We start from the raw sequence: 24,337 nt of genomic DNA, 5'->3' as shown, positions 1-24,337 counted from the left end.
ATAGATAGATAGATAGATAGATAGATAGATATTTCCGGTGTGTTTTTTCCGCCTCATTAAACTATCCATCAACAGGTTATTCCGGCCGACCGCGTATAAGTGGCATTGTGTTTTCTGTCCTCACTGTACAGTCAGTCAAATGCTAATCAGCCTCCAAGCACTCGACGAGAGGACCAATAGAATTTTCCTTTGCGTGTTATCTCCAGGACCGAGTCGCGCACCACTGACTCGCAGTTACTAAATAGGTGTGCGCGGGTGGCTTGAAAGTGACGGAGGATCTCAAAGGGGAGCGGGCCATGCAGAGCGTGCACAGAGGAGATCCCGGCGGCCAGGCGAGGGGGCCACGAAGCTTCCCTCTGCTGTCCTCTTACTTTATTGAGAGCATCCTAGGCAGAGGTAACGACGGGGCTAAGCAGCCAGACCAGTTAGTAGCGGAGAAAGAGCTGGACAAAGAGGTCAACGAAGAAGAAGCAGGTGTGTGGAAGAAAGATGAAAATGAGAGCATAAAGCATTTCTCGGATATACGCTAGGAAATGGGTGTACATTAGAAGTGCAATTGCCAATTAAAATGCATTTAATAAAATAACGGAAATAAAACTATATTATAAAACAAGGGCATTATGAAAAGGCAAAGGGGGACTCAAAGAATATAGTTAACAAAACTATGTTAAATTATATACGTTCTTGAGATTCAAAAAGGCTTTTCTTGCAATTTTCTTTCCGTGAAACATGTAAAAGTAAGAAAGAAAACAGGTTCAATTTCAAAAGGTTTTGTTTGGGACATAGTAATTAATAATTTAATAATTAAAAAACACGCGTCTCCTGTGCTGGTGTATTAGGTATAACGAAATGTGTGAACATGTCTAAGTGTACAAAGAAGAAAAAAACACTTTCTTCTTTCTGTAAATTTAAAGAGACAAATGAAGACAATTTTAACTTTGCACTATAGATTTTTCTGATAGCTTACGCGTTTTTGGGGGGTAATGCGACATTCTGAGCTAGGAAAGCGCTCTCTTGGATAATGTTTTGCAACCATTTGTTTTGAAAGCAGGAACTTAGTATGCGGTTTGCACTTTTCGTTACTTGCTGCAGTGATAAAAAGTATTTGCCATTAAATAACTTTATTTTGCTATCATCTGTTTTTATTTATGTGACCCGAAAGCAGATGAAAAACTGGAGATGAATATGGTGACTGACAACCCTCCTGTCTTCTACGTGACAGATGCCGTCAGAGAGGAGGCCACCCTTGGGACCGCAATCTCTCATCCAGCGATCGTCAATAGCCAGTCCTCTTCAAGTTCCGAAGGTCTAATTCAGGAGATGGAATCTATATACTCAAATTACATAAAGTCCCATCAGATCCACTGTCTAGACGAGAAATGCATGCAGTCAGCAAAGGAGAAGGAGCTAGATGAAGAGAAACTGTTCGCTGGCAAACCGCACAGAACAGGCAGCGAGAGTGTAGGGAGCAAGTGTCTCTCCCCGGAGCATCCCGACAGCTCCTCTCCGAAGAGAAAGCAGCGGCGTTACAGGACCACCTTCACCAACTTCCAACTGGAAGAGTTGGAGAGAGCTTTCAGGAAGTCCCATTATCCGGACGTCTTCTCCAGGTATGAGACACTTCAGGTGGAATCTATGAAAAGAGCTCCTTCAAAGAAAGGTGTGTTCTGTGCGATCGGAGTGAAAATATGGATTGCTTCTAAACTGTACTCTTAATACCTCAGAACAGTTGGGAAGAATGCTTAAATCAATTAAAACATTTTCAAATTGCACAAAATTTAGGATAATGTGCAGGTAATTTGCTTTAAAGTTAAAAAAAGAAAGTTGGTGTATGCTGATTTTGGGATTAGTCACAAATTCCATCACAGACACTTGCATAATAAATAATCTGCAGAGTTGATAAATCACGCGTTTCTTAATCCAATATTTATCGTTCTGCCTAAATTTGCAAACTATTAAACACCGATTTTCACTCACATATGTCGTAGTGTAGAAATAATACTGCTTCTGCATTTTTGCATGTGGGTTATTCCCCAGAAATCGCTGTATTTACTTGTTTATTCTCCGTTCAGTGTTGGTAGGTATCGAAGTTCCCGGGACCCGTGAATAACGAAAGTTCTTATATAAAACCTTTTGTTCGAATTATACTTTAAATAAAAGGTCTGTATCTGATTCATTATAATGGAATCCTTGAATCCTTGAACACAAAATATAGATCATGCTGAAATAAGATCGTATATCGGAGAGCTAAAACTTGTACCAAAATAGTTTTAGTTTATGAATTAGTATTAAACACAATTCTGTATACTGTAGTGTTTTAAGAATACTTTAACTGATTTGTTTGAATAAAACCATTGTGTTATCAAATATTTTTGAATGTGTATGGATGAACTATTTTACCTTTACTGAAAATACTGATATCCATCTGTTTTCTGAATCGGTTTAGTTCATCTCAGAGTCGCGGGGAGCTGGTGTCAATCCTGACGCAGAGAGAGTCAAAATATTTACAGCGCTTCTCAGATTCAATATACGCTGTGAATGTTTAAGGAACTTAAAATTAAAAACTCGACTGTATGCATTACTGAATCCTCACCCCGTGATTGAGACATTCGAAGCCGGATCCTGCCTTACTTTTCATGCAATTAGGAAAGGCACCGGCTCCACACAACCTTTTAGTGACAAAAACGGCATCAGGACGGCCTGAACAGAATAGCCTTTGAAGTGTCCAAACTTTTGATATACGTTATGTTAGTTTTTCTTATTTCTTAAGGTATCCTCTTCTACCTAAGAACTACAAATACAGACCTTTAAGTCTGTTTTATATGTAGTCGCTCACAGTACCTCCCCTGTTAATTCACTTTTAAAGTAGCCAAACTGGCTTCATTCTTATTTATTCAGGCATGAAAGCAACGGAACTGGCCTTGAAAAACCAGAAACGTCAGCTCCAAGTCCCCTTTTTTCTCTCGTGTTCCAAATACGTACTGTTTAGGATTAAAGGAGATGAACGGTTCAAATACGAATACGGTGGCTGGATGTGCCCTACAATGTCCTGGCATCCTGTCCAGGGTTTGTCCCTGCCTTGCGCAGGGTAGATGAATGAGCTACGTCACCCTAAGGCCGCGTAAATTTAAATTTAAGTTATACATTCACCTTCTTAGCCCGGCAATGAACACACACATATTTAGCTTTGGCAAAATGTGCCTACACGCCTGGGTCCCTTGTTTCATCAGACTTTGAGGGAGTTGAAGAATGGCACGGTTCCGATTATAACACCAAAGCTCGGAGAGATAATTTTACGGTAATGAAGTCGATCGTCTCTTAATATGGTAGCATCGTCAGAACTTTTGAAATGATTTCTTTGCCAACTGTTTTCTTTTCAAAGAAGCATTTATATCTTTCCTTTCTCTTTTCAGAGAAGAACTCGCAATGCGCTTGGATTTAACAGAGGCAAGAGTACAAGTATGTTTTTAAGCTTTTCTAAATGTTATAATAATAAAACAATCTATATTATTTATCATAAACCTTTTATTTCTACGTCAGTGTAACTTGTTTGCACTCTAGTTTACCTATTTTATATGTCCCTATATTTACTTTGAATATTTCAAAGGTTATAACTGCTGAATAAGAACTGATAATGTAGTGTTCAGAGAACTTTTAACATTTTCATGGAACTGCAGTATATAAGTGAATGCTACATTATACTACAAAAGATAAATTGCATATCAAATTGTAAATAATGTCCATGATAACTCAAGAAAGAACCTAAGTAAATGTTTTGCAAGCTCTACATTCACATTTATTTATTTAGCTGATGCTTTTATCTAAAGTGACTTACAAATCATAAATGCAATGGAGCACTGGCAGGTTAAGTGATCTGTTGAATATACTGTAGATAGCTGAGCTGGAAACAGATATGTGAATAAAAATGAATTGTTAGCTTGAACATTATGAACCATACTGTTAGCGGGACCTTTACATTATTTATATTAAACATGTAGCATCCAAAGTACAGAAAAGGAGAAGCTAAAATGAATGACTAGCTTTTAGATCTATTTCTCTGGCTATTGATGGGCAACATCAAGATCAAAAATGTTCTATTTTTCTGAAATAGATATTACAACAAATTAAAAAAAAAAGTCAATTAAAAAAAGTAACAGAACAAAAAATAAAGGACAAGCATACTCATTGAGCATTTCTATTCAGCATTTTTAAAGATTTGTTTCAAACCGTTTGTGCCTTTTATACAAAGTAGCAAACTCATTGTATTTGCTTTAGAAGTCAAAGATACAAATAAAAAAATCACTCAGAAAATCATTATTAGTCTATAAATACAGTAAAGGTGAAAGTGACATAAATTAAGACAAACAACATGCTGGTATTTCTTGGTGGGTAATGTGAACACTGATCAAGCAATGCATGATTAGGAATCCATTCAACATCCACTGCATTTTATAAAGGTAACAATTCTGAATTGATCTTAACAATCGGAAAATGACCAAATAATGGCAGCACTCTTGTTGTTTTCTTTCAGGTTTGGTTTCAGAACCGCAGGGCTAAGTGGCGAAAGAGGGAGAAGGCTGGCTTGCTGAGTAATATACCTGGACTGTCTCTTGGTGCTCCGCTGGGTCTGTATTTGGATATCCCACTGAACCAGACTATAGGTTTGGATCCAGCGTGGAGATCTGCTGCACTTCCTGCTTTGGGAATCCCTCACTCATCTCCAGCTTTGAACCCATCAGGGCTGGGCAATCTGGGCCTGAACACGCTAACCTGGGCTTCTCTTTTTCGACATTCCCTTATTCAGCCACATTTCAACAGGTAAACTGAAATTACATGACTATTGTGGTCCTTGGTAAGTCAGACATGTAGTCCAGTCATAATTCTTCATGAGGACCAGCATATTATAGTACACCATGACAATAAAAGCAGAATGAAACAATAGTCCTGTTAAGTGAAGTGAAAATAGCAGAAGAAGTGAAAACTGTTTTATTCATTTTAAATGTGCTTATGGCGTAAATAAATTCATAATACATTTCACTGTAACTTGCCTGGCACTGTGAGCCTAGTTCTGTTTACAACAGGGTGTCTTCTGCATTGAGTTTGCATGTTTCTCCATGGTTGCAAGGGCTCCCCCCACTTTCTAAAGATGAATATGTTGGATTAGGGAACCCACTCAGGTCAGTATAGGTATGGGTGTGTGATGGTGCTGATCAGTTCCAAGGAGCCAACCCGGTTTTTGTCACCAAAGTCACTTGACTGATATCGGGCAAGTGTGCTCGCCTATGGAGTGGTGTCTTATTCAGCACTGGCTCTGACCTTGTATTTGATGGTGCTGAGGTGAGATTCAGCCCACATAATTATTTAATTTAATAAATTAACTGATGGATGAATGCACTGTCATATCTAATGTAGATTCTTTAAATTGCATAGTTAGTATTATTTTGCTAACGTATTGTTTTATTTATGAAGCGATTTCTAATGGTTACATCGTGTACAGTTTTCGTTATAAAGTAAGGATTAATCACCTTCATGCATAAAACGAATGGGCTTCCAAATACACATTTCTAAGAATGCTGCAACACAGTTCTTCAACTCGACAATGGTAGGCTGTAGTAGCTGCTGGGCTTTATTACAACCTACACAAGTAATGATGACCTTGTGGTTATTTAGACTTTTACTATCCTGTTTCCAAGCTTAGACTTGAGGATTCTTAATTATCTCTAAATCAGTGGGCGGGGGTTGGGATTTCCCTAATAATAGCCAACACAAGATTTGGTAAAAATTTTACTTTACACGAGGTCATTCTGCATTCTTAATGTACCATTTTTGGGATATGTGTTAAGTTTCATTTTAATGAACAGACATGGTTGAAAACAATAACTCTCTCAGGTAGACCTGCTTGTTCATGTCTCTAAAATCTGGACCTGTGGCTTGAAAACTAAGTGTAATGTAGAAACTCAATTTAAAAACAACTACTGAGTCCTTGAACGGGGCAGATCTAAAAAAACTCAAGAACCCATATGTCACAACATTAAAATGAAAACCTAAAGAATGGCTATTCCCAAAAGTAAAAAACAGAAACTAAGGTTAAAAGCACACTTGAAGGCTTTATATTCTTTTCAAAAGTTTCGATCCATATTCATATTACAGATTTGTGCTCATGCAGCCCTTCATTATATACTGCTTTACTGTTTGTCACATAACATGATAATGCTAAATTGGCAGAATGAATTCAGAAACAGAAAATCAAGAAGATGACCTAATCATGGCATTCTGTTGCCAATGTTACCCAATTTATTGAATGTAAAACAACAAGGTGAATAGACAAAAATTGTCTTCTATGTGAAATAAACGAAAAATAGACAATATGGTTGTCATGTGAATACAATGTGGCAAATAAGAGGCTCTGCACCTGCATTTAGTTCAACAATTTTAGCCCACCTTTTTATGAACAGAATTGAATTTGTTTAGTTTCCAGTTAAATTAAACTGAATTAAACTCCTTGAAATATTCCACTACTTAAACAATTATATTACTGCACATACACACAATGGACTCAAAGATATAAAAACGCACACACACATACATACGGTATATATGCAGTATATGAAAAAACACCATAGCATAATGTCCCTAAACCCACTGAATGAAATTCAGAGTTTCTATAGCCAGAGCCTATCCTGGTAGCATTAGGTGCCAGTAAGAAACAGGGCACCAGAAAATCAGAGTACCTGGAAGAAAACCTACACAGACTCGAAGAGAAACACAAATTCTACATGGACAACAATTGGGTACAGTATTTGATCTCAGATTACTTGGTAAACACTCAGGCAACATCACTGCCCACTGTGCTATGTATATGTCATCCTCACTGCTTAATATATAATGTGAATGCTTGTATATTGCGTTTTCATTTCACATGAGTTATTTTTGTAAGTGTATAGCAATCTGTATAGCAATCTCATGGGTGGAGTGGTGGCTCTGAGGCTAGGGATCTGCACTGGCAATCTGAAAGTTGCCTGTTCGAATCCCGTAAAATGCCAAAAGGGTCTCTGCTCTGTTGGGCCCTTGAGCAAGGCCCTTAACCTGCAATTGCTCTGTCCTGGGTATGATGTTAATCTTCATCCATTCCTGCATGTAGGCCCTCCAACCTGCAAGGAAAAACTTGGGGGTTGATGGCAGAATTGGCACTCCAGCCACCATAAAAAAACCTCACACTGTTCCACTTCATCTGAACTAGTGTGGTGCTGAGATGTCACCCATTGCATGGCTGTACTCGGGTCCTAATCTGAATCTTGAGTTGGTTTGTTGTGTGGTGGGTGCGGCAATGCCCTGTATCAGTACTTGCTCCTAACCTCTCTCCTCTCATAGCAATCTGAACCTTTTTAATGAGAATTTTACAATTTAAGAAAACATGTAATCTTATTATTGGGCTACGAGAATCCAGGCCCTGTGCTGACAGAATGGGATACAAGACGGGAAGCAGCTATAGAGGGACACACTCATTCATACTGTAGGGATTTAAAATTCACAGTTCAGCTAATATGCAAGGCTTTTGAAGCAAGAAAAAACTGGAATACAAGTTAGACATTTGCATATAGAAAGACCATTCAAACCACAAACAGTGGGAATCATGATTAACATGGTCAATGATCAATGTGACAGTTTAGTCCAGGCATATGCTAAAAATACAAAGACTCACGGAAAATAAATTTGTTTAATGTACGCCAACTTTCAGTGTACAGACGCAAATATAAGACTTGAATAAACACACTATTTATGGAACGAGGTCCAAAGTAGTGACCAACACAAGCTCACAGTACAGTTGACCTTAATTATTGATTAGGAGTTCATTTCTTTTAATTTACACATGGGTTGACTCCAGGTGGTTCATCGTTTTCTGTTAAAGTACCTAAGACTGGGTGTATGTCTGCCCATGCAAGAGACTGTCACATGGTTGAATGAGTTGGCATTTCTATTTATCCTTTACTCTTCTCAACAAAGATAAACAGAGATATTGTCTAAATTGAAACTTTTCTCTTTGATATCCTGAAAGGTTATTATTAGAAGTGGAGTCCGCAATTACTTAATGGTGTATTTATGTGGCATTTTTATTCTTCTCCTGTTTTTGCTTGGATTTTTATCCATTTCCACAAATCATTTACAAAAATAGCAGGGGCAGCTCTTTGTTTGGTCTTGGTTAGACCAAATTATTCAGTGTCCAGTCACTGTGTATTTTGAAAAAGAAAGATCATATGGCCTTGTGTAGTTTATGATGCACTGGTCCCCATCCAGTGCTGGTTAATTTCTTTTGCCATTGGTGTCTGGGTAGTGTTCAGCTCCCCACAACCTTCAAAATGAAAATTTGCTAAGAATAAGGTAGACATTCAAGGTTTATGTCATTTTGGTAAAGGTTTTTAAGTTCTGCCCAGAACTAGTGGAGAATGTCACTAAGTTATTTACATTGTATTCAAGAACAGGAACATCAAAGTCATAAATAATGTCTCTAGTGAAAGTATCATGTCCTCCTTAGCATCCTGTCATTCTTGTGTGTCTACAGGTCTCATTCCAGATATGTCATTTATTGTAATGGGACATCCTTCATTTACTTTTCTAAAAATTTGCCACCATAACCACTCTGCAGCGCTGCCTAATGACATCACTTTAGAAGAAAATGAGCTTATAAATGGCATGAAATCAACTCTCTGGGTTGAGGAAGTGTTTTAGAGAGTAAAACTCTTCTGATTCTGCACAGTTACTTCTGCTAGAATATACTATTCTTTCCAGACTCAAATGTCAGTAAGACACAAAGTTCAGACTGTGAAATCTCTCATGTTAGTCTCACCTCCACGGTCAAGAGCATGGTCAAAGCCTTTGTTAATCACTATGCAAAATTAAAGTTAGAAGCAGTTCAGCTAATTTTACCAATTTAACATTTGAATTCCTTGATGCTTGTTAGGTAGTCTCTTTTACAAGGCCAATGTAAAAGGACCTTACATTCAAAGTTGGTCTTTTCATGAATTGGCTTGACTACAGCAAAATGTAATGTTCAGATCTTAAGTGTGATGGATTAGCAGATTATTCACACATCTGTATAGAGTTGTAGCCAAAACACAAACTGATATAAAATCAGCCAAGTGCATTGTGATAGGGAAAACAAAAAAAATATAGTGAGATTCAAAAGTGAACAGCAGCATTAATCAATCATAAATGTAGTGTGTGTGATGGTACAATGAGAAGTCACAGTCTAAGTGAGAGGTGACTAAATTTGGATCCTAGAAGTGACCTGCACCATCGATGATAATGAACATTGAGGACATCATTTTACTTGTCAAGTAGGTTTAATCAGTTGTGATTAAAGAAGAGTATGTTCAAGTTAATAAGGTACTAGCACAACCTGATGGAAAGCTTTATGTAATCATCTGCCAATTTGCACAGTAAGCGTTATCTAGTAGAGTGTCACAGACAGTTGGAGGCTATCCCAATAACAACAGGCACAAAGCTGGTATCATTCTTTTGTAACGCATGCTCATGCTCACTTGAACCAGCCTAATTTAGAGATACCTATTATCCTATAAACATCAGTTTGGGTAAGGTATTGATTTTATTACTCTACAGATGTGTCACCTGATTTACTTAAAAAAAAGAATGCATCTTCTTCTAAGAAGTGGCTTCCTTTGCCACAGGGGTACTATAGAGTTCATTATGTTAGTCCTCATGAATGCATACTGAATTTATGATTGCCAGTCGCCATAACAATATGTCTTTGGAATAGGGAAAATAACTAAAGCCCCTTGAAAAAATCTGCACAAATACAATGAGAACATACAATTTGTAGGCATCCTTCCCGGAAATAAAATATAAAATTAAGTCAAAATGTAGTGAGGTGACAGCTGTAAAAGCTGGTCCACCTTGTTGCCCTTGCGTATTACAAAAAAGATATATACAGTATATATATATATATATATATATATATATATATATATATATATATATATATGCTGTAATTGCTTAGTTATTAAGGCTAGAGCTATAACTGAGCCAGAGTATTTATATTTTACTTTAGTTTTTATTATTAATTTAATAAATTATATGTATTAGTTAAAGAGTTGTTACAAGTTTATGAAGCACCTTTCCGTCTAGTGGCCACTGAGATGCTCTATACTCAAAAACAAGCATTTGTTACTATTTATGAATTTAAATACTCCATAAGGATATACTGTACCTTGCCTCTATATAAAGGGCGAACCTAGTTCTCCACGAGAGAGAATGGAGAAGTGTCATCTGCTGTGTGCTGCACTTCTCCGCAGCACAGTGAATTAATTACCTTCTCCATCCCACTTAAACCTTAACAGCTTAACAGTTGTGTGCCTAATTGTTAATTTCTGTTCTTTCTGTGTTCTCTTACTATTTTTTAACAGTCTATAAGGTAATAAACACTTGCAATCAGACCATATAGTATATGCATGGCTGTCTGGGCTGATTTTTCAAAATTAATATTTTAAACAACTTCCTAAAAATGATCTAGTACCTTGTTATGCAGGCCCTGTGGACTTGTCAGTAGTTATTTGGAGCAGACAACACAAGGTAGTAGTTTCAGATCTTTACCTGAGACTCATGACTCCATCTTGAGACAGTTGGACCTACCGGTGTTCTTAATGGGTAGACAGACAGAGTGACTCAGGGCTGTTGCCTCATAGTGCTGGAGTCCTCTGTTGCAATCCCAACCTTGCCATCCCACAGTGGGGTCTGTATGTTTTCTTGTACTCTGATTTCTTCCACATTCCATACATCCTACACACCTAATAGTCTGGTATTTGGTTCACGTATGATTCCTACCTTGCAGCCAGGGAAGCTCCCTGTCTGCCAGATAGCCACAACTAGATTAGCAAGTTTGAAAATGATTGACTGATTGTTTAAATAAATTGTACTGACATGATCATCATCATGAAAGATACCATATAAATGTATTCATGGATATTAATTCTTGGTCTTAAATTGGTGTTTGAGGAGATTGACACTTGATTGGAAGACCATGATGCTCTTTTGCTTGAAGTCATTCTAATGCTTGTTTTCTCCATTATTTGTTTCCAATGCACAGGTTTTTTTCTGCAGTGAACCCATTAATGGGGACGGCTTCATTTCTACTTAAACCTCCAGGACAGGTCTTTGATTCATCAGCACCTCCCTTGATGTTAGATGCTACCAGCAGCGATCGGAAATCCTCCAGCATTGCAGCATTGAGACTTAAAGCTAAGGAGCATGTTGTGCATATGCCACCACTTGACACTTAAATTGATGCTTCTGGGGTAGGCCATGGATAAGCCTTTTGGAAAGGATCCACCATCACCTGTCCCGTCTCTAGGCTGGATTGCCAGGATAAAGCTTTTCCAAAGAAGGGGGCACTCTGAGCCAGAAAGAAAAGTGTTCCTAGTGGTAAACATAACTTACTGTATGTCAAAGTAAAACCATTTTGTGTTTTCTTTTCCTGTAACACCCTAACCATGCTGTCAGGTTAAAATACACACTAGGCAAGAGGTGGGTGGCACTGGGCAATTTAAACCTCAAAACAGCATAATTCCAAGGACAGGTGCTCTACAAGGTTTTTCTTTCTGCATTTCCCTTTTTTTGCATTTTTCTTGTCACTTCCAACTCAGTATATGCTTTTTTCTTAGTATTTACCATCTTCTGTGGTGATTTAATTTTGGGAAGCAGATCTTCGTAACATCATTTTCACATATTTTTGAAATTCAGCAACTCAATTAACATTTTTTTTAAAAATTTTTAGATTGTATATTCACTGTCATTTGCTTGCCTAAATTTCCCAATGATAGGAGGTGCAGTAACATTACCAGATTACAATGCATACATTCAATCAAAGCAGGTCAGCTGTTCCATTTTTTATTTCTTTTCTTTATTTGAAACATTTGTTTTAGAGTTTTTGGTACCATATCTGATACTGGATCCTGCTCTTCTCCATATGATGCTAGGATTGGCTGTGGTCATCATAGGGCTATGTATTGGGATAAGCAACTTAATGAATAAAATGAATGAATTGATGACTTTAAGGGTTTTTGCTCTTTGTCATTTATATTCTGTTTGCCAGATTTAAAGAATTAGGGATTCATCATTATTAGGGTACAAGGTAGGAACCAACAATGGACAGAGCACCAGTTGACTACAAGGCACATTCATATGCATGTCATGTGATCAATCATTATTTCGACAAGTAATTAAATATATGTGTCTTTCGAGATGAATGATAGAATTGGAGTATCAAAAAAACCCAAACAGAAAAAAATCGAATCAGAGTCAGAATTTGAACCCAGTTTTCTGAAACTGTTTGTCAGAGGCACTAACCACTGTACTACTTTTTCAGCTTTACCTGAGCATGTTCAGTAGTATTTGATAAATATTTAACTTACATAGCCATTATTTGTGCATAACATTTTAGGTATCTGAGTTTTTATTGCATGAGATGGATTTAGAGAGACCAGCATGGACATACCAATTAGAGTATTCTCTCATGGTGGTCCTTAGCCAGCAGAACTGTTGCAAAGTCTGACACTAAATGCACTGGTGCCATTTGTAATATTAATAATAATAATTCTTGTATTTACCTTTGTGCAGATTCTCACTGATTGTGCATTTCTTTCTTTATTTAATCCTTTTTCTGCACCTATTTAATTTGATCCTCATGATTAACTGCATAATAAAAGAGTTATAAACTGTGTATAGTGATTAGTGCTGAGCCTCACAGATTGAGGAGACCTGGCTATTTTTTCCTTCTTTTTGTACAGTTTGCATGTACTCCTTTTGTAGGTTTTCCTTCAGATACTCCTACATTCCCAACACACGAAGGCTGGACTGACTGGTGCCTCTGAACCAGCCTGCTGTGAGTGAATGTAGATGTGTGTGTGAGTGTACCATGCATATACAGGGTCTATTCCTGCTTAAGACATAATTTTCAGTTCTAGGTATCAATTTATTGGAGTAAGCAGATTTATAAAATATATGGATAGACAGAAATTATATACTCCACTCAGTATCTTTTGTATATCCATATTTTGTATTAATTATAACAATTCTTTCGAGGCTATAATACAAAGAGTGCTTTTTAAATGCTACATGCTAAATCTGCTGTTTTCTTTGTTCATTTTCATGCACAGCGGTACAAGCAACAATGAAAAATAATAATAATGACTCATGGATGTAGCTTATCAGGAACTTGTGAACTCAAAAAATCTTACTTATACTCTGACCTGAAATTTTGTCTATAAATAGCCAAATTACATGCTGGCTAATCAAAAAAGGAGAAAATAGACACTTTTATGCTTACGGGCCACCCCTACCAAGCTAAGCGTATGTAACGACTTAAAAACACAGGAGTGCTGCCGTGTGGTGTTCAGACCTTAGCCAATCTACAGTCTCACACTTCTCAGTGTAGGAGCTGAAGCATTTGCATGTCAGAAAACTACTAAAGTCTATTTCTACCCGTTAAGTAATTATGGCAATTGTAAATAAAATGCAGGTATTTGAAAGTGATACAGAATTCTTGTTATACCTGCTGTTGTAATATGAACTGTATATTTGTACTCGATACACATAAAAATTAGTTACTTATTAATTTTCACAAATCTTGTCCAAGGTAATTTAAACAGTTATAGTCAATTTATTATGCAAGGGAATCATTTCAATTTAGCTGCCTTAAAAAGGTTTTTTTGGGCTAAAAACACATCTGAAAGTTTAATCTGTAAGAAATATGACAAAACCAATATTATTAAAAATGCAAAATTACCTTTAAAATTTTGAATGAAATAGGGAAGCAAGCATGTTACTTTTAATAACTGTTGTTTTGTCTTATGCTATAATATATAATTGTAATGTATCCATTTCCAAGTTCAGGACGTAATTTATGAAATTATTGACTGCATACTGCATTATGGTGTATTTTAAATGAGACCTATCATGTCACTGAAATGGGGATTTTGTTTTTAAACTCCTAGGAAAACCTTGTTGCTCAGTGAATTTGGTAGTTTAAGCACAGAAATAGTTACACAGTGTCCTCACTTTGGCTCCCTTTACTGATGGTGGGTTTACTTTACAAACTGGAAAACACAGGTGGTATCCTCATTGGAATGGATGATACTTCCTAAATTTTACTAAAAAAACAAAGGCTGTAATAGCATTACAATTTTAGTGATTTTTACACCAAAGTATTCAACTATGTGCCTCTGTGTATCATTTTGTAACATCTCAGCGGAGTATTTATAATTGAAATCTCTCAGAGTTATAAAGACGCTTTACTTAATATATGTCTTCATTGTAAATGTAAAATAATGATAGAAGGAGTTGGCTTGTTTTCTTTTTTCTTGCATAAATAATATTTCTCATTTACAGTATTTAATATTGTTAACAGTTCAAGATAATAACAAAAATAAAAATAATCACCTTATTTATAATAAAAATGGCCAAATTTCTGTTTTTTTAATTGCGAGTTGCACATCTGCTGAAATGCTTTCCAAGTCTTCATCAAAACTGATCATAAAGAAATGGATGAGCTTCACCATAGCAGCTTATAATTGGATCTTTGCTTCATTTGTATGTTTTTTTTAGTTTTACAGAATGCTTGATCATATATTCTATTTGATTACTGTTATTGTTTATTGGATAGTGCATCCTTCAAACAGATGGCTCATGAGAAGAGACAACTCACCATCATCTAAACTGTAAGTGAAACTCTTCACAATTCTTCCAGGCCCTTTGGAATAACAGGGAGACTACTACTAGTACTGTTTCTTATACCTCTTTGGCATGTATGGCAGAAACAAATAGTTTTCACTTTTGTCTATCTTGGGCCAACTTCTTCAAACTGGTTCATGATTCTCAGTTCTATATCTACAGTAGAGCACCATATACTCCTGGGCCATACTCTCTTGCATTTATCTTCTGGAGTCCAATGCAAGGCTGTTTTGGCTACAGATCCACTTTTGCTTCGAATGACTGGATCAATTTACTTCCATCACCTTCTTATCATGACGGTCACCACACTTTCTTGACGATACTGAATGCATTGGTTTCTTCAAAGGCTGTGTGTGTTGAATGTGGTCGGGTTAGTTGTTATCAGCTTCTGCCATTCTCCAATACTCAGATCCATGTAGAAGTGTTAATAAGAAAGCTCTGGCACAGCTTTAGCTTAGTATGAGTACTGTACTGTGGGGATTTCCACGCATTCTTGAGGGCCACAGAGAAAGGTGGGATTAAATAGGCCCCATGAGACAAGGTGCAATCTACTCAAGTAATGTTCAAGTATTCAGGGATGCCTGATCAATTAAATTTAAGTAGCCGAAGCCCGCCGTAGCATACGGCGGTTTTAAGAATAGGAACGGAAAATGGTGAGAAAGGAATTCAGTATAACAAAGGCTAAGGAAACCACCGTCGCAGTATAACGAAAATAGCAAGGAGCGAAACCAATGCCAATGGTCAAGAGAGTACCTTCCTGTAGCAGGCTATGGAAAATATAGACATATATAGATAGACACTGCATTCACTGTGTTGCCCAGTCGACACGATAAGTCAGTGCCATTTAAACTAATACAGGTAGATGTGGAAACCAGGTTTTCTGATGAAAAAACAATAACGTTTTAAACAGTATCGTTTACATACAAAAGATTTTGTTGAATCGTTTACATGCAATTATTTATATCCATTTATACACTAAATGCATGCGTATCCCATGGTCTTAGAGTTTTCGGGCGTGGCTCTGTGAGTTGGTGATCGTGGCTCTCTGTCATGCGTGCGGTGTAAAGTCAACGTGGCTCAGAGGTGCATGTGGACTTTTGCACAGACGAAAGCGACTGAGGCTGTGTTTGGTGAGTTGTTGTGTGCCTCGAGAGCGACGCTGGACTCGGGAGGACGGTTACAGTTGCCGTGCATGGCTCTGTCGTACGTATCCCATGACGCGGTAGGAAGGTTAGAGTTGGCGGGTGGGGCTCTGTCTTTCTTGCGCTCACTGTCTTGCGTGCCCTTAGTGAATTATATATATAGATTAACATTCTAAAATCTTTCCCTACAAAAATACGATCACCTGTAAAGAAGTAACATGAGTCATTCTTACTTTCTAAGTCTTTCTTTTTAAGCCACACAAAATTTGGACCTAAGGTCTCTGACAGCACATGAGGCAGAAATGCATTCAGTATAATATTACAACCTCCTATAATGAAAATTATATCAAATCTAAAGCTTTTTTATCTTCATTGAAATTTATCCATCTATCCATTTACAAAAAACACTTCAATTAACATTGTAGAGCTATGAGGATTTGGAAGATATTGTTATTCTTCTTTATGTTCTTAATGATTCATTTTGAAGCATTTTAAGTCCTGAGATGAAGAAAGTATGCAGTAACTTTGAGCATAATTTAATAATGCAATTGTCAATATAAAACAGAATTTAAACATGCTGTAGATATAGATATAATTATTGACAAATATCATAGTCAAATTTGAAAATCCATCCTCTTACAATTAAACTAGTTATTTTCCAATGAGCTTGGATCTTTGACTAGTTGCCAACTGCAATTTTAAAAGTATTAAACAAATCAAAAATATTCTACATTATTCTATATTTTACTTCATGCCTTGATGACACACTCTTGGCCTTCTCTCAACCAGCTTCATGAGGTAGCCAGCTGAGATGCTTTCTCAACCGTCTTGAGGGATCTCACATATGCTGAATATCGTTGGCTGCACATTCCTTAGTCTGTAGTCCATCTCTTCCCAGACCATCTCTAGTGGTTTTAGATCGGGTGACTTTGAGGCCAGGTATTCTACTACAGAATTCTGTCACTCTTTTTTTTGATAGATCATTATTAAGACCGTGAGGATGTGTACTATGCGTCATTGTCCTGCTGAAAAACAAGTAACAGCCCAATTAAGTGTGAACCACATGCACTGCTGTGTTGCTGCATAATGCTGTGGTAGCCATGCTGGTTAAGTGTGCTTTTAATTCTGAAAAAAAATCTACAACAGTGGCAACAGCAAAGCACTCCTACACCATCAATCCTCATTTGCAGAAATCAAATGTTCATCTTCTCTACATCATATCCATATTTGGACTTGTCAGGCCAAAGAACAGTAATCCAGTTGGTCTGATCGCTATTGCCTGTGTTTTTTTGTCCAAGCAAGTCTCTTCATCTTCCTATTCTACTTTGGCTTCTTCAGTAGTGGTTTATTTGCAGTAATTTTTCCATGAGGGTCTGATTCATACAGTCTCCTCTGAATTGTTGATGTTGAGATGTGTGTGATGCATGAACTCTGTAAAGCATTGATTTGGGCTGTAATCTGAGGTAAAGTCAATTGGTGATTTTTGAGATTGGTGACTCTACTTAATGTATCCTCTGTAGCAAAGGTTCTGCCCTTCTGTAGACATCCTCATGAGAGCCAGCACCATTATTGTGCATGATAGTGACTGCATTTGAAAAAAGCTATTGATATGTCTAGATTGAATGACCTTAATTTGCCTTTGCTAAGTTGAGCTGTCCTTTCCTAATTATAGACTACTGCAACCAGACATAACAGTCTTATGACAAATACAAGTACGATTATTTATATCCAGGTTCCATGGTCACAATGTAACTAATTGGCTCAAATGCACAAGGAAATAAATTCCACAAATGAACTTTTAAAGAGGCACGCTTTGCAATTCAGACCATATAACGTTCATGCTTCAAAATTTTCCATTCATACATGGGCATAAAGTTCATTACATGAATTTGTTTGAGAAAGGAATTTTGACTGGCACAATATCTATTACTTGGAAAAGGATTCAACTATTCTCTTCAGCAATGCAAAATAATTAAAACTGTCTTCTACTCATGGCATTTATTTAAGTCTGAATGAAGAAATGTATTGCAAGATGAAAAATACAGAAGACTTACATACAGTCAACTGTCCAATTGAATATAATACTGTATATGCAGAATCATTTCAATATATAAACCCTATACATCCTCAGCTCTTCCCTGCCCTGTACCTGCTGTTGCCTTGTTATGCTCTGGTTTCATGCAAAAATAAATTGGATTATGGAAATAATACATAAATTAAAATCAGTATGGTAAATGACCCTTTGCCTTAAAACTGAAATTTAGGGTGAATTTTCTATATACCTTATCTCCAAGACTAAGGAACTGCATTGTCACCTAGCTGTTAATTATTTCAGTAATTACAATGTACTCCAATAACCAGCAGTTTTATGGATCTGTAGTATGCTATGTGTTATTCAATATCTATTGCGCTTGTGTAGTTTTCTATGTTTCAGAATTCTCAAACATCTGGTCACCTATTTTATTAATTCCAGAGAAATGAGGTCAAGCTAGCTGATCCAAGTTGGATCCTCTATGAGAGTAGTAAAAGTTTGATATGTTCTTCTCTCCTTCATTTGAAAGTTACACACCTATTTTAGAATTATGGCAGATCAATACAAATGTAATGTGAGGACCTGGAGGTGGGATTCAAATGCAAACGGTTGTCTCAAAGTAAGAGCGCTTAGTAATAATAATAATAATAATAATAATAATAAGTTTTATTTATGTAACGCCTTTTATACACTCAAGGACACTTTACAATTCAATACACACATTAACAAGACAGTAGAAATTACATACATGAAAAAGAATAATACTCATTGAAAAGATGAGTTTTTAACAGATGTTTGAAATTAATAATAGATTTTTCCTCGTGAAGGCTGAGAGGGAGTGAATTCCCTCAATTGTAGGGGCTATCACACTGAAAGCTCTGCCACCCATAGTTATTAACCTGTATTTAGGTACAGTGAGTAACTTGGTGTCCGATGATCGTAATGCATGGGCAAGAGGGTAAAGAAGCAGCAGCTCAGACAGATAATGAGGGGCTAACCCATGAAGGGCTTTAAAGGTGAGAAGGACCATTTTATATTTGATTCTTGAAGAAACTGGTAACCAATGTAGATCATAGAGGACAGAAGTGATGTGAACAGATTTTTTAGTGTGTGTAAGGAAATGAGCAGTAGAATTCTGAACATATTGTAATCTGTTGATATATTTAGTCAGGAGGTCATAAAACAAAGCATTGCAATAGTCCAGACGGGTAGTGATAAAAGTGTGAACGAGTGTCTCAGTATCTTTCACTCAGAGGAAAGAATGCAGATGGTCAAAGTTACGAAGATGAAAAAAGGCTGTCTGTACTACTGAGCTAATGTGTGATTGAAAAGTAAGAAGCTGATCAAAGATGACACCCAAATTACGGACTGATGCTGAGGGTTAAACCAGGATCCCATCAATGTCAATTTTTAGTCCACGAAGGGAAGAGAGAGGACAGATTTGGTACCAACTAATAAGATTTCTGTTTTAGTAGTTAAATTGCTGATTTATAACCCTTATGGTCATAGACATCACTGCCACCACTGACTTACCATGTGATTGTGAATAATTGCCAGTGTTTCTATTATACAAACAAGACATATTTATTTAATCAGTTCATTACAGATACAAAAATCAGATATTTCAATAAATGACAACTTTGCTCTGAAAACTATGTCATGTGGTCTTCTATAATAATCGCACTATTAAGATCATAAAAGTCTCCTGCCTTCTATGCTGTGTAAAGTGGCAAAACATTCACAGGTCTCTCCCCTCAATGTCTGACCTCCCAGAAACAGAGGGCTGAAGTGAGGAAGAAAAAAAAAATATAGGCGCAAATCCACAGGATCTCATCTAGTCACATAATCCTTAAACAGAAATCAGTGCACTTGATTCAACAAGAAATGAACCATGTCAGTCAGCAAGACCATTTCTGCTCAGACGGCATAAAGGATATTTTCTCTTTCGTTATGAATCCCACATTCAAAGGATGACAAAAAGGAGACTTCCTCTGTTGGCATCAAACAGACTTCCGGAATGCATTACGAGTTGTTCAGACTTGGGGGTTGGAGATGGAGGGGTTTATAGTCGGTGTGGTGTCGTGAATAAGATGTTTCAAGCATAATATCGTCAAATGATCGGGAAAATTGCTTTTGTGTTGTTTGAGGCTGGGAAATGGGCGGACCTGAATGCTTCATTTACTGCTATCAAATTTTCACCCTTTGCTCCTGCAGGTGGTTCATTTAAAATAATTGCATTCCCTCTAACTGATTTATCGGCGTAGTGATGAAGGCTTTGATTCGCCTGGACCAGCTGTAGGGATTAATAACATAGAGAACATACATAAACAGCCTGGAGATTTCTGCATAAAAAAGTCATCTCACAGCCTAAGCGAAAACACAATTAAAAAAACAAATATACATAATGTATATATTCACAAAGGCTAAAATGAAACAATACTTTCAGCTTGTAATACTTACAAAATCTACATTTTAATTGCCTAACTGACCCTCTGGGATTTTTCTGCTAAGATGACAGTATTCAATGTTTTTGTGCTTTAATTCTCAGCCCCTACACCTTCCCCCTCATCCAACATTATGAAAATGCACAGATCAAGGTGGTCCATAAACCAAAACCAGGACTGGGTAACAATGGATACGACTGGATGTACAGACAAATTAATTAAAATCAAAGTAGCAGGCACGAGCAAATTAATGGAACTTGGTCGTCTGCCCTTGCAATAAATCTAAAACGTCTCTGTATGGCCGAAATCAGATACAAATAACTAGAAGTGCATACTTGGGATGGTCATTTACTGAACATTACTTTTTACATTTCCTTTCAGTCTTTATAATGCTTAATTTATATAAAGTAGATGAAGAACAGCCTGCCTACTCAAAACATAATGCATATTTCTTTGTGAGTTTTTATGCCATTCATCAGATGAAGGAAGCCAACGATCTTTGTAGGTGCAAGGAACAAAGCCCAAAGAAAGAAAACAACATATGATGAGCAACGCATGTACACTCACTGGTCACTTTATTAGGTACACTTGTTCAACTGCTTGTTAACCCAAATATCTAATTACATGGCAGCTACTCAGTGCATTCACGTATGTAGACATTGTCAAGTTGGCCTGCTGAAGTTCAAGTTAAGAATCAGAATGGGGATGAAAGGTGATTTAAATAACTAACTACGTGGTATGGTTGCTGGTGCCAAACGGGTTGGTCTGAGTATTTCAGAAGCTGCTGATCTACTGGGATTATCATACACAGCCATCTAAATGGTTTACTGAGAATGGTCCAAAAAAGAGAAAATATCCAGTGAGTGACAGTTCTCTCATCTCTGAATGCACAACACGTTGAACCTTGAAGTAGATGGGCTACAGTAGCAGGACATCTCACTAGGTGTCACTTCACTTCAACTACGAACAAGCAACTGAGGATAAAATTCATACGGGCTCACCAAAACTGGACAATAGAAGATTGGAAAAATGTTGCCTGGTTGATTAGTCTCGATTTCTGCTGCAACATTTGGATAGTAGGGTGAGAATTTGGCATGAATAACATGAAAGCATGGATCCATCCAGTCTTGTATCAACAGTTCAGGCTTGTGGTGGTGGTGGTGTAATGGGACAGTACACAAGTATACGAATCTTCTGATGACTACTTCCAGCAGGATAATGCACCTTGTCACAAAGCGCAAATCATCTCAAACTGGATTCCTGAACAAGACTATATGTTCACTTTACTCAAGTGGCCTCTACAATCAACCAGATGTGGAGGAGTGGGAGATTCATGTATGTACAGCCGACAAATCTGCACCAAATATGTGATTATATTGTGTCAATATGGACCAGAATCCCTGAGGAATGTTTCCAGCACCTGGCTGAATCTGTTCCAAGAAGAATTATGGCAGTTCTGAAAACAAAATGGGGTCCAACCATGTACTAGCAAGGTGTACCTAATAAAGGGGCTGGTGAGTGTATGTGAATTAATTATATGAATGAAATAAATGGTATCAACTTATGGGTTATCACTTTTCTTTATTTCATATAATTGATTAATTTAATTTTAATTTTATACTGTGTCAGTGGTGCAGAACCAGTGGTGCCCAAGGATTCTCTGAAGAGACACAGTACCGAAGGAGTCCAGTCTTCGTCTCAGGTCACTGAATATTGTCCATGTCTAGCAACCATATAGCAAGACAGGAAGCACCAGGACTCTAAAGATTTGGACCTTTATCCTTTTGCATAGATATCAGGAGCACCAAACACTCCTTTCCAGTGACCACATGACCTCCCCATGCTCCCCCAATCCATCTAAAGATTTCATATGAAGAGTCACCAGTCACCATGAATGTCACTGCAGAGGTAAGTAAACCTCTCAACGATGTTGACACTCTCTCTGCAGGCAGACTCACTGCCGATGCTGTGCCTAAGAGGTCATTAAAGGCCTGAATCTCGTTTTTTATCCATGATACTCACAAGCATAGACACTCCGTCTCTTGAGAGCCCCAATTAGAACCCCCATTGACTGTGTGAAGATTACAGCATTGCCCGCAAAGTCAAGATCAGTGAATCTTTCTTCACCAACAGATGCCCTACAGCCACTGGACCCCATAACCTTGCCCAACACCCAGTCCACACAAGCATTGAACAGAGTAGGAGCAAGAACACACAAAGCTAACTGAATTTTCATCAAGAGCTTAGTAAAGAATTCTTGAAATAGGCCGGAGAAAGTGGAGAAAACACCAGAAAACAGATGGCAAAAACAGAGAATGACAGAAATACTTTGTGAAATTTAAATAGTGAGAAGGCCAACTTCAGACAGCCAGCATTCCAGTAGGGTTATCATGAGTGAAGCGACATAAACTTATATTTTAGGGAAATTAAGTTTCAGTTGCTTTTAGAGGCTTCTAGGGGGCTCGGTCACAAGGGAGGTCTGGGTCAGATGTGTTTGGACTATAACATAGCCACATTATCCATTACTTTCTTTTCCTTCAATAATCTTATAAATATTTCACCCTTATTTTTCACAACTTTAGTGTTTAGGTAAATATTCATCACTTATATTTAAAATGTTTTTATTATTTGCTGATTGATTTCTTATCCACAGGATTTTAATGCCTAATTTGTGACTGCATGTCTTATTGTCTCTTTCATGACCTTTTTGTTCTGTCATTTCTGAATTCGTTTTTAGTCTTTGTTTTCATCGTGTTTGCTTCATGGAAGAGCATTTTTCATCCTGTATTGGATACCTTCTCATCCTAATTTTAGGGTAAATGTTTCTCTTTCAACCTCATTTATTAATTTTTATCTATTAAAGATCTCAGATTTGCTTTTTATTATTGATTTCCAGTCCTGTTAACCTAATGAATCCAGCAGAGTGATTAGTGCTGCTGTCTCAGAGATCCATCTTCTCAGATTCATATCATCCCTATTCTCCCCTTGCCTATGTATGGTTTTCGGTTCACCGACAAAAGCGTGATAGACATATGCGCCACGACAAAACCGCGACGGACAAATGAGCGCCAACAAACCCGCTAGCTGGTTTTCGACAAATGCGCGCCAACAAAATCGCTACGACAAAATGCGCATTATGTACACATTATGTGCTAGGTTATAACTGTTATAACTGTTAAAACTGCTGATGGCATGCCGCGAACAAAAAACTCAGTCGAGGGTTGGCATAACACGTCATATACAAAGTGGAATTACCAGCAGTCAGGCAGCCAGCAAGTCTAAATACACTCAACTATCAAGACGTCTTGCTGCAATTCTTCCTATATATGCAGGGCGTGATCTTAAGGACTATCTGAGTGCCGTGCTGATGGCATGCCACGTCTCATAATATTGACTTCTAAAATAAACATTATTATATATGCTTTAAACTAGTAATTCATATTGAATGAAACTTTCGCGATTTTGTGGGCGCGATTTTGTCTATCGCGCAAATGTTGGATCACATGGCTTTCTGCGTGTACTCCAAATTTCTCTCCCACATCCCAAAGATGTGTGTATCAGGTTAATTGCTGACTCTAAACTGGGCCAGTAGGACTATTAGGCTCCAATCTCTTGCAATCAAGAAGTGAATTAAGTAGGTTTCAGATACATATCTTATGTTATGTTGTTCTTTTTGCAGCCTTTTTGTTTGGCTTCTGGATATTTGTTTCTACTGATTTAACTATTCATCCTTAATTTGTTACAGTCTAAGTCACTGTGGGTGGTCTCATTTGCTTGCATTGTGGTAGATCAAGGATACAAAAACATTATTGCAAATTAGAATCTCCAGTGTCACCAACTGCAAAGAACCTTAGAATTATATTTGGAATAATGAATGACTTCATTTTCCAAACCAACATATTTTTTAATACGATTAGACAATCTCTGCAACAATGAGCACTTGACAGGTCCAACCATGGACAGAAGACCTATCTATC

General features: G+C 37.3%; 1 protein-coding gene across 1 annotated transcript; it reads left to right on the top strand.

Annotated features, from left to right (window-relative positions):
* The first annotated feature begins 256 nt into the window (after positions 1-256).
* LOC120520558 (aristaless-related homeobox protein-like) lies at positions 257-14,386 on the top strand. Its single transcript, XM_039742836.1, has 5 exons — positions 257-474; positions 1,163-1,610; positions 3,414-3,459; positions 4,532-4,818; positions 11,102-14,386. Exons 1-5 carry the CDS (start codon positions 297-299, stop codon positions 11,292-11,294), a joined length of 1,152 nt encoding a protein of 383 aa, XP_039598770.1. The 5' UTR covers positions 257-296; the 3' UTR covers positions 11,295-14,386.
* The last annotated feature ends 9,951 nt before the right edge of the window (positions 14,387-24,337 follow it).

Source organism: Polypterus senegalus, unplaced genomic scaffold, assembly GCF_016835505.1.
Source record: "Polypterus senegalus isolate Bchr_013 unplaced genomic scaffold, ASM1683550v1 scaffold_5222, whole genome shotgun sequence".
NCBI classification, from domain to species: Eukaryota; Metazoa; Chordata; class Cladistia; order Polypteriformes; family Polypteridae; genus Polypterus; species Polypterus senegalus.
The sequence above is the reverse complement of the archived record's forward strand: the minus strand, read 5'-3'. Positions and strand labels throughout refer to the sequence as shown.